The sequence below is a fragment of the Podarcis erhardii genome (genome assembly GCF_964252035.2).
Source record: "Podarcis erhardii genome assembly, chromosome: 2".
NCBI classification, from domain to species: domain Eukaryota; kingdom Metazoa; phylum Chordata; class Lepidosauria; order Squamata; family Lacertidae; genus Podarcis; species Podarcis erhardii.
In genome coordinates, this window is record NC_138498.1 from 7,251,158 (window position 1) to 7,262,124 (window position 10,967).

The 10,967-nt window shown below is 45.3% G+C and overlaps 1 protein-coding gene across 1 annotated transcript; it reads right to left on the reverse strand.

The window, feature by feature from the left end:
* Nucleotides 1-1,567: 1,567 nt before the first annotated feature.
* LOC309332248 (keratin, type II cytoskeletal 75-like) lies at nucleotides 1,568-10,687 on the reverse strand. Its single transcript, XM_081845299.1, has 7 exons — nucleotides 10,674-10,687; nucleotides 10,095-10,190; nucleotides 9,146-9,310; nucleotides 8,766-8,891; nucleotides 5,442-5,662; nucleotides 3,449-3,480; nucleotides 1,568-1,989 (listed from the first exon to the last, which is right to left on the reverse strand). Exons 2-7 carry the CDS (start codon nucleotides 10,131-10,133, stop codon nucleotides 1,706-1,708), a joined length of 867 nt encoding a protein of 288 aa, XP_081701425.1. The 5' UTR covers nucleotides 10,134-10,190; nucleotides 10,674-10,687; the 3' UTR covers nucleotides 1,568-1,705.
* Nucleotides 10,688-10,967: the final 280 nt, after the last annotated feature.

Here is a 10,967-nt window from a genome sequence, read left to right on the forward strand (position 1 = left end):
CTTACTTATAAGGCTGCTGACATCAAGTTCCTGTACTAGAAAAAAATCCTAAACACCTGCTTAGTGGGGGGCAGTCTTTATGGGGCTACAGTGACACACTAGTGTGCATCCTCTCACTGCTCTCATGCCTGGTGTAGTTTTCCTTCTGGTCTACTTGGGGGTTAAGTAACTTTGGGTGGCAGATAAGTGGGTGGATCCAATTCTGTGCCACAACCAAGTCCAAGAACCCACATGCCCAGGTGTGCCATCCCTCCCCACTCTCCCCCAAGCCTTTGCCACTAGTCACACGTGGGAGGGGCTGTAGGCCAGTCGTAGACTATTTGTCTTGCATGCAAAAATTAACAGCTCAGCCTACTTCTTCCAGCACTGGAAGGACAGTAGAGTGACAAGGTAGGGATGGAGTACTGGAAGCTGAGGTCCTGAAGGGGTGAGAAGCAGCCAAAGGGGAAGTTAAGAGGCAATGTGCTGATCCCTCCAGGAGGAAATCAGGTAGTCCTACCAAGGACCTGATCTCACGACCCATTTCCAGCCCCACAAGCCATCAGAGATAAGGTGAGCTCCCTTTACCACCTGCCAGATTAAGAGAAGCTCAAGAGGCATCCAGGTGGCTGAAGCCAAGGTACCATAGTGGTTGGACTGTTGGACTAGGACCTGGGAGATGAACCATAAAGCTCACAGTGTGGTCCTGGGCCAGCCACTGTCTCTCAGCCGAATCTAGCTCAGAGGGTTGTTGTGTGAGGATAAAGAAGGAGAAGAAGAACCATGTAAATCACCTTGGAGCGTGGGTAGGCAAACTAAGGCCCACGGGCCAGATCAGGCCCAATTGCCTTCTGGATCTGGCCTGTGGATAGTCCGAGAATTGCCGTGTGGATCGCCAGCACACACATTCCTTCCCTCTCCCTCCACACCAGTGTGGTGTAGTGGTTAAGAGCGGTAGACTCATAATCTGGTGAACCGGGTTCGTGTCTCCGCTCCTCCACATGCAGCTGCTGGGTGACCTTGGGCTAGTCACACTTCTTTGAAGTCTCTCAGCCCCACTCACCTCACAGAGTGTTTGTTGTGGGGAGGAAGGGAAAGGAGATTGTTAGCCGCTTTGAGACTCATTCGGGTAGTGATAAAGTGGGATATCATATCCAAACTCTTCTTCCTTCTCGCTCATGCGGTGGTGGTGGTGGCGGCGCCTCCTCCCTCCCTCCTCCTGGCTTCTCCCTGCCCTGCCTAGAGGAGGAAGGGGGCTGGGCTTTGTTGGTGCCAGAAGCAGGGCTCGAGCGGCTGCCATTTTAAAGCAGCCCTTCTCCAGAGCCCTTTTGCGCACTGCTCATCATCCCTCCGCCGCCACCAGCCCCTGCCGCTCGCAAGACACAGGTAAGCAGTCACCAGGGCTCGTGGTGCTCTTGCACCATTTCCCCTCCCAAAAAATATAGTCCGGCCCCCCACAAGGTCTGAGGGTCAGTGGACCAGCCCTCTGCTGAAAAAAATTGCTGATCCCTACTCTACTGAGATGATATCAGAAAGGGCCTTTTATCAGACAATGACTACAATGAGAAAACAGGGTTTTTTTCCACCTTCAGATTTATATATCTCGCTTCTTGTTCCCCAAATCATCAACAAGTGGCCCCCGCTTCTTGCTCAGCAATGACAGAAACAGACATTATTTTTCTGATGAGAAACATTTGTGTTTCATTCTACACAGGACTCCTTATTTTCAATGTGGTGGCCCACATGAGTAACTAGCAGACACAAAGCGCAATGTGGTGGTCTTAGTACTTCCACCACTGATGCCCTGAGCAGGGGCATGTTTCACTGGGCAAGAAGAACTGAAAACATCCCCACCACTTGTCTGGACGCTCCTTGTGGTTGTGCTGCTGCCAGAGGTGGCCGTATCACGGCTGCAAACACCTTCATTTGTATAGCTGCTTCCATGTGTGTCTCCTGCTCCACGGTGGGGGCCACCGTCACTCACTATCGCCCCCTCACTTCTCTGAACAGCTGAGGAGGAAGAAAAGAGAACAGCACATTTACGTTTCTTAGAGAATCTAGACTTAGCTTCCTACCAGAATAAGGACACACTTCTTATGGAAGCTTCCTGGCTTTCTGTGATCTCAGCAAGCCAAGTATCTAAGAAGATGAATTCATGTAGGGTAGACCCATCAAGGCCCATACTAATGGGTAAGCATGGGACTTCCATATTCAGAACCAGATGTTAGAGACAAACAACAGGAGATGCCTATAGCCACCTGGTCCTGCTGAAGACCCTTTGGGGTAGAGTATCTGCTGTGCATGCGGAAGATTCCAGGTTCAGTCCCCAAAATCTGCAGTTGGTGACATATCTTGCCTGAAACGGTGGAGAGCTGCTGCTAGTTCACATGGAGCCATGTGGACCAATGGTGTGACTCAGTATAAGGCAAGACAAGACAGAGAAGCCAGTAGGAGAACACTTCAATCTCCCTGGACATTCAATACTGGATCTCAAAGCAGCTGTCTTATCTTCAATCTCCCAGGACATTCCGTACAGGATCTCAAAGCAACTGTCTTATTACAAAATAATTTCAGAAAGACTTGAAAGAGAAGCTGCTGAATTACAGTTTATCACTAAACTCCAAACTATGGAGAGACCTGGTCTTAATAGAGATATTGGATTCCTGTCTCATTACATATGCTAATCATCTGCATACTATTCCTTGCTTTTTCCTGTAGGACTAATTGCAGTTGTTAACTGTCGTCAACAAATTATACTGGAATGTTTAGATGGCACACACATCGCCACAGGCACCCTCTTAGAAGAGTCACTGGTAAGAGTTTAGGGGAAATCACTCTTCTAAAATGGAGCCTGCAATCTGGAGTTCTGCAAGTGCTTCTAGTAAAGCTTGTTAAAGAAGTAAGCAATAGTGATCCAATAGTGGCATGTTTTTAAACAGTTTGAAGGTTTTTAATCCACCAGTCTAATTACTCAACTGAGTAAACGTTTTAGCCCTAGGAAGGATACTTTAAGGGTCCAGGAAGGGACTGGGTTGGAAATATGTGTGGGTTTGGGCAGCATTTGTGGCACCCGGGTGCAAAGATCTGCCTGGCGCCCCTCCACAGATTGCCCAGTCCCAGGCATGCAGGAGGGCAGAGCCGGTCGGTAGCCTCAGCGTCTCGCTGGCTTGGCCACCCCCAAACTCATGGCACAGAGCCACCCACAGCAGAAGTGCCCGTCACAGCACTCCAACCAACAGGCGGGCTCTTCCCCAGACTCAACTCTCGGGCCCCGGACTCTCAGCCTGGTGCCTCTGAGAGCCCGGCGCCCATATGCCCCGCACCCCTAGCGGCTCTGGGTAAGATGGCCCTGGATTTCGGTGTGTGTGTGCTGTAGCACCCTTCCTTTTTAAACCACCAAGAGGATGTGGACTAGGGTCTCATAGTACTTGTCATATACTGTAGTTATCTCAGTTTATAAGCTACTTACAGATGTTCACAGCACACTCCCCTTCATTCAACCTAGTGAGAAATGAAAAAAAGAAGAACCATTTCAGATCTCTGTCTATGCTCAACAGGCTTGAGGTGCCTCTTAGGGCTCACTGATGTGTTCGTAGTCATTGTCACTTGATGACTTACAGTCAAATGACTGAAATGTCTTTATTGAAAATCATCATGCAGAATCATAGAATCATAGAATCATAGAGTTGGAAGAGATCACAAGGGCCATCGAGTCCAACCCCCTGCCAAGCAGGAAACACCATCAGAGCACTCCTGACATATGGTTGTCAAGCCTCTGCTTAAAGACCTCCAAAGAAGGAGACTCAACCACACTCCTTGGCAGCAAATTCCACTGTCAAACAGCTCTTACTGTCAGGAAGTTCTTCCTAATGTTTAGGTGGAATCTTTTTTCTTGTAGTTTGGAACCATTGCTCCGTGTCCGCTTCTCTGGAGCAGCAGAAAACAACCTTTCTCCCTCCTCTATGTGACATCCTTTTATATATTTGAACATGGCTATCATACCACCCCTTAACCTCCTCTTCTCCAGGCTAAACATGCCCAGCTCCCTTAGCCGTTCCTCATAAGGCATCGTTTCCAGGCCTTTGACCATTTTGGTTGCCCTCCTCTGGACACGTTCCAGTTTGCCAGTGTCCTCCTTGAATTGTGGTGCCCAGAACTGGACACAGTACTCCAGGTGAGGTCTGACCAGAGCAGAATACAGTGGCACTATTACTTCCCTTGATCTAGATGCTATACTCCTATTGATGCAGCCCAGAATTGCATTGGCTGGTGCCAGGTATGAGGGGGACCCTGAGCAAGGGACCCTCCAGACCACCCCAATGACACCCTGATGGGCCTTTTGCTCGTAATCCCTTAAAAAAATTTTTTCTAAGGAGACAGGCTGTGATCAGCCTGGTACTGTTAAGCAAATCGTTGCGTGAGGCTGCAGCCAGTGAGCAGCCCCAGCTGTGGTCCAGGACCCATGGACCACAGCATTTCCCCTACCAGGCTGGGTGCTGATAATGGGCCTCATGGGAGCCAACTCCTAGGGGCCAAGGTCACTTTGGCCCCACCAATAAAATATGTGAGGGGGGCAGGCCTCCCCAAAGTTGATGGGCATTGGCATTCAAATGGTGTTTATGTGCATCTGGGGGCCCCAATATTTTATTCAAGTTGGCACTCCCAATGAGCTTGTGCAGATATCCTACCTGTGATGGCTGTTTTACAGATGCAAGTCACTTCTTGATAACTATAGTCAATAAGTGAGTGGACAACATGTGAATTAGCCTTTGCAGCTCCTTTTAAAGTATTAAAAGTGCTTTAAAAAAATATCCATTCTGTTTCCGAGTATATGAAAGGATAATGTGTGGCAGAAAAAAAGAGAATAAAAAACCCTGAAGGTCTAAAAGTCAAACTGGAAGTGAAATACTTGTTATAAATGTTATAACCCTTTCAAATATTATCTCTAGATTTTGTCAAGATGCAGCATTCAGAATGGATCTATTTTATATTTCAATGTCCAATTTCAAAGCCTGAAATCTTAGATGAATTCTGGAGTGGGAGTCTGTTTTAGTAAGAGAACAAACAGCCGTCATATTGTAGCACCTAACTTTCATTTCCATAATGAAACTTTTCATTTTGATATTTCAAAATTCAAATGCCTGAACCCAATTATTTCAGACTTGGAAATCTGCCACACATTGAATTTTGTGCAAATAACTTCATTTCCAATCTGAACATAGGGAGTAAAGCAAACATATTGTTTGGAAAGCAGAGGCCCCACCTTCTCCAGAGGATTGAGGAGAACAGACACAATGTCCTGACATCATGCAGGGGCCCTCTGAGCACTGAGGGGGCCCAGCCCCCCCCAAAAAAATCTGCCTACCAGGAGCCAGTGCCCTAGTTGGAATCGTACTGGGAAAAGACATATTGCTTGGGATTCTTCCCACCGAATGTTTTTAACAAGCTTAATTTACACTCACCAACTTTCCTCTCCTTCAAGAAGCTTCCTGTATGTGACAATCTCAATATCCAAAACCAGCTTAATGTTCAGCAGTTCATGGTATTCCCGTAGCTGACAAGCCATGTCCTGCTTGGCCTTGTGCAGGGCCTCCTCCAGATCTGCCAGTTTGCATTTGGCATCCTTCACCGCCATCTCCCCACGTTCCTCAGCTCCAGACACCTCCTCCTCCAATTTGCGAATCTGTCAATGCAGAATGCACAGGACATTTCCCTATGGACCTTCCTCGGTGTGCTTGGAAGTTTGACCCAAGCCAACCTTTGTTCCATATGAAGAGAGCCATTGGCAAGCTGTGATATCCTGCAGTGCTCCGGTGTCCTATTATTTCTGAAACTTCCAAATCAGGGCCAGCATATCACATTTTATCAGATCTCCTGCCATTTTCACTACTACTTAAAAGCAGTTGTGTGGATACACAGAGTAAAGAGATTTGCTCTTTGTATCCGATTCCAATGTACTGTTTTATGGAGTTTTGCATTCTTTTATTGTAAGCTCCCCTGGTGATATATTTGAACAGAGCGGTATTGATTTAATAAAATAAAAATGAGCTGAATTGGAAAGTTGCCCTGGGAGGAAAGGGGGAATCCTTTCCCAGTGTCATTTTCCTCATCTAAATTTACACACTTTGGGGAAACATCTGCCTCCTCCGCCTCCTCCTTCTCATTATCCACCCTTCTTCCCAAAGAAGCTCAGGGAAGCAGACATATCTTCAGGTTTTTTTTTTTAAAAAAAATACAACTACGAATAAAATAAAACACATTTAAAATACATTTCAAAACTGTTCAAAACATCTATTTAAAAACGCCCGATAAAACATTATAAGCAAATCATGCGTTTGGAGAGGTCTGACGAAGCAGAAATGTTTTCAGCAGGTATCCAAAAGAATGCAGTGACGGTGCCTGACTATTGTCAACAGTCAGGGAATTGCAAAGTACTGTACGCCTCCTCAAAAACGCAAACAGACATTGTGTGGCACTCGTAAAAGTGCAAGTTCTGCAGATTGAAGTGATCAAGTCAGAACATATGAAGTAAGATGATCCCTTAAGTAACATATATGTCCGCCTTCTCTAGTAAGACACATGGCACTTTTTGGGTACTGTGAAATTTATGTCAGGAAAAGAGTTCGCAACTCCCTGCCCTGCTCCTTGTTCCCAAAGCAAGTCAATGAAATGCCATCTGTGAGAGAGGGTAGCATTTGCTTATTAATTCCTTTTCTATCTTTTTAATACAGTTTTTGGCTGTATTTTTGTTTCCATGGGTGTTGTTCTATATTGTACATAGTGTACACCACTTTGAGATTTTGCAACATGGTAAATGGTTTAGGAAATGCTTTTAAGAAAGCAACAAATAAAAATAAGTGGATCCAATCCCAAAGTTTCCTGGAACCAGATGTTATCGGGATGAAATGGGAAGGGATCACAGGGAAACAGCTTACACATCTTTGTGGGGAACATCTGTATCTGCTCTTAGGCTGTTTTCAAAATTTGTGAGGGGCTTCCTAAGAAATGCCCCTCTATGTGGCCCTTGATATTCAGGTTTGCTGCCCGAAGTTGTCTATTGAATGGACAAACCAATGGACCAGAGGAAGGGAGCCTGTCACATTCCACTTCTTCCTGGGCTCCAACTCTCATCAGCACCATTCAACGTGGCCAATGGTAGTTCAACCTGGATGACCACAAATTCACCATCTCTGCGTTAAACTTACCTGAGCCGTGACACTGCAATTTCTGACTCCATCCTGTGAGCAACATAGGGGGGCCACTAGGGGGTGCATTGGAAGATGGCCGACAATACCATCTCTCCGACCCACACGGGGTAATTACGAGGCTGTTATGGGAGTAGGCAGCCTCCCTTGTTGCCCCAAGGAAATGAGGAACACTCCCCTTGCCTGCTGTGCCCATAAATCACCCCCTAATTTGAAAGAAGGGGGTGAGGGCCCTAGGCAGAATGCCCCCGAGTGGACCTTGGCTCTCTTGGACGCTGTCTCTGATCGCGCACTAGCTGCAGCAATTTGGAATAATTAATTACAGAAGAAGCAAATGCACATATTTCAAGTGAAGAAGGGGAGTGAAGTCTGCTAATTTAAGTGACCTCTGCGAAAGAAGATGACGGGTTGGAGAAACAGGAATATTTTATGATGAAGATACACCAAAGGCTGGGTATGTTGACAACGGGACTGAATGGGGGGGGGGACCTTTTTTACTTTCCTTCTTCCTTCTATGTGATTTACAAGTACCCCTCCTCATTAGAATCATTGGTTGAACTGACCCAAGCAGGATTATTAAGGTCTGTGTGGAGATAAACTTTAACCAAAAGTATGCTTTATGGAGATCAAGAAGCAATAAGAGCTTTTGGATGACGCAGCAATTAATTCAGAGTCACCATCTTGCCAAAGGATTTATAGCCAGGAGGAAGAATGGACTTGTTTTCAGACTGCATTCCTGGTGAATCTCCTCAGAGGTTTTGAGAAAGGAGGCAGATTGGTGAAGATTAATGACGCTAAGACTGTTTTGATGTATGGAAGTGATGTTACATGGAAAACGTCTGGATATGGCTACTGGATAAATAAAAAAAATTATCCACGCAGGATTACAAAATGTTCTAACCAGCTTGTGGAGACTATCAGAGGTCACAAAGAGAAAGGAAAAATATATGAAAATAACAACAAGAGATGTGGAAAAACAATAAGAAAGGACTGGATAGTACTGTGAACATCATAAGGTTAGATTTGTGGACATTAAAACAGCAGTAAGAAGCAAGAAGTTGATTGGATCCCCTTCGGAACTTGAAATATGGGTACCACCAACAAAAATTTAAAATTTGGCTGTGTAATTTGGAATTTTTGTAATTTGGTTTGATTTGATGTGATTGGTCGGTTAATAAAAAAATATTCTTAAAAAAAGAAAGAAAGCAACAAATAAAAATAAGTGGATCCAACCCCAAAGTTTGGAACCAGACGTTATCGGGATGAAATGGGAAGGGATCACAGGGAAACAGCTTACACATCTTTGTGGGGAACATCTGTATCTGCCCTTAGGCTGTTTTCAAAATTTGTGAGGGGCTTCCTGAGAAATGCCCTTGATATTCAGGTTTGCTGCCCGAAGTTGTCTATTGAATGGACAAACCAATGGACCAGAGGAAGGGAGCCTGTCACATTCCACTTCTTCCTGGGCCCCAACTCTCATCAGCACCATTCAACGTGGCCAATGGTCAGGGATGATGATGGGGGCTGTAGTTCAACAACACCTGGATGACCACAAATTCACCATCCCTGCATTAAACTCACCTGAGCCTTGACGCTTGCAATTTCTGACTCCATCCTGTGAGCAGCACGGGTCAGAGCCTGAAGTTCTTCCTTGACGTTATGTAGATCATCACAGCGTTTCGCTGCTGTTGTCCTGAGCTCATCATACTACCATGAAAAACAAAATAACTGTTTAAGAAGTGGAGCAGGCAACAGTTTGGCCATGTTTCCCCAAGGACAGGTGTGAGGAACCTGTGGCTCTCCTGATGTTGCAGGGCTATCATTCCCATCGCCCCTGACAGTTGGCCATGCTGGCTGGGGCTGATGGAAGCTGAAATCTAACAACATCTGAAGGGCTCCAGGTTCCCCACCACTGATGTAGGAGAAAGGATCCCTGGGGCAAAATCTGCCCAATTCCTTACCCTGCACTGGAACCAAGCCTCAGCCTCAGCTCGGCTTCTGGAAGCAATTGCTTCATATTGACGCCGGAACTCCTCAATCGCATGGTCCATATCTAGGCCTCGGCTATTGTCCATCTGCACCATAACACAAGTGTCGGAAATGCAGTTTTGGAGCTCACAAATTTCCTGCAGTGACATAGTATATGAAGTCTCAGTTATGTAGGTGTAACCAGGAATTGAGACAAGTGCTGAATTAACTTCATGTTTAGAAACTTTTGACCAAACCTGGGTTTTAACAAATCATACTGGCATTAATCTAACAAACAAAATTAGATTTAGTAGGTAGGTGGCGCTGTGGGTTAAACCACAGAGCCTAGGACTTGCTGATCAGAAGGTCAGTGGTTCGAATCCCCGCGACAGGGTGAGCTCCTGTTGCTCGGTCCCAACTCCTACCAACCTAGCAGTTTGAAAGCACATCAAAGTGCATGTAGATAAAGTGGGAAGGTAAACGGCATTTCTGTGTGCTGCTCTGGTTCGCCAGAAGCGGCTTAGTCATGCTGGTCACATGACCTGGAAGCTGTGCGCCAGCTCCCTCAGCCAATAAAGCGAGATGAGCGCCACAACCCCAGAGTCGTCCATGACTGGACCTAATGATCAGGGGTCCCTTTACCTTTACCTAAACAACACAAAGGCCTAGACAGCTTCTGTAATATGTTAGGCCTTCCTTTAAAGTTCTGGAAATAGTGCTTTATATAATAGTGCTTTAAATCTATCCCTGCCAATGTGGCCTGCCAGTCCAATCAGCTTCTGGAATGAGTGAACGGGCTACCATCATGTCCTTTGCTTCCAATAGCAAAAAATCTTGGTTAAATCCTGGGAGCCAAGAGAACATTGTGTTTTACTGTTTTAGACCTTTCTTTAAGAGAACCGAGTGAGAATACTTCACTACAATAGCAGAAAATCTTATCACCTGTTTATATGCACATTTCAAGAAGCTGATTTGTTTCATATGACTTTCTGCCTTGGCTTCCAGTTCTGCCTTGTGTGAATAGACACAGTCCAAATCCTGCAAAAGAAAGGAAACCACAGCGATTTGTACCACATTTTACCACCTGGAACAAGGAATGGGACAAGGCATGAAGCTCAAAAGGCAAAAGTGGTGATTGGTCCCCAAGGAACCCAAGAATCATTGGTGTGGGTTAGCTTCTGCCCTCACCCACATATTTGCATGGATATCTCTCCCTTGAAATAGATCTGTATGAAAAGCAAGCAGTTTTTAATTGGAGTGCTCTCGGAAAATATTTCTCTGTTTTTATAAGCTTGACCTGTCTGTGACAAAGAAGTTCTGTCCCCGCAGCAACACATCCACCTTCTGTTATGAACTCTGGGCATTTTCCTAGTTAGTTTGGCTTTGTTCCCTGAGGGGAATGGCTGTGCATTTTGTTTTTGATAGCAATGGCCACTTGGAAACTTAGGGAATCCCTAGTGTGCCTTGAGAAGAATCTTAATGGTGCAGTCGGAAAAGTGAAATAATCATGACCCAGATCACCCTCAATAATTCAGGGCAAACACAAAGATTATATAAATACACTTCAGAGTTTTTAAATAAAGTGATTGCATAGGTAGTAAGATAAAAATTGCAACTTCTGACAAAAATGTTGCTGTGCATAACCTTTTTCAGTAGCACAAACTCATTCTCTGTAGATGTTCGCCTGTTGCATTCCTCCTCGTACCTAATGCAATAAGGGAAAATATTTTTTAATCAGTGAAAAACATTAAAACAAAACACCAAAGAAAATAGGAATTCATAAAGAATTAGATATTGGAAAGACATTTTTAGGGG

Coding starts and splice junctions, on each gene's coding strand:
- LOC309332248 (XM_081845299.1), bottom strand. CDS start 10,133: ATGAAACAAATCAGCTTCTTGAAATGTGCATATAAACAG. Junction 9,311..10,094: donor TGAAATGTGCATATAAACAG/GTGATAAGATTT, acceptor ATGTCACTGCAG/GAAATTTGTGAGCTCCAAAA. Junction 5,663..8,765: donor TTGCAAGCGTCAAGGCTCAG/GTGAGTTTAATG, acceptor CTGCATTGACAG/ATTCGCAAATTGGAGGAGGA.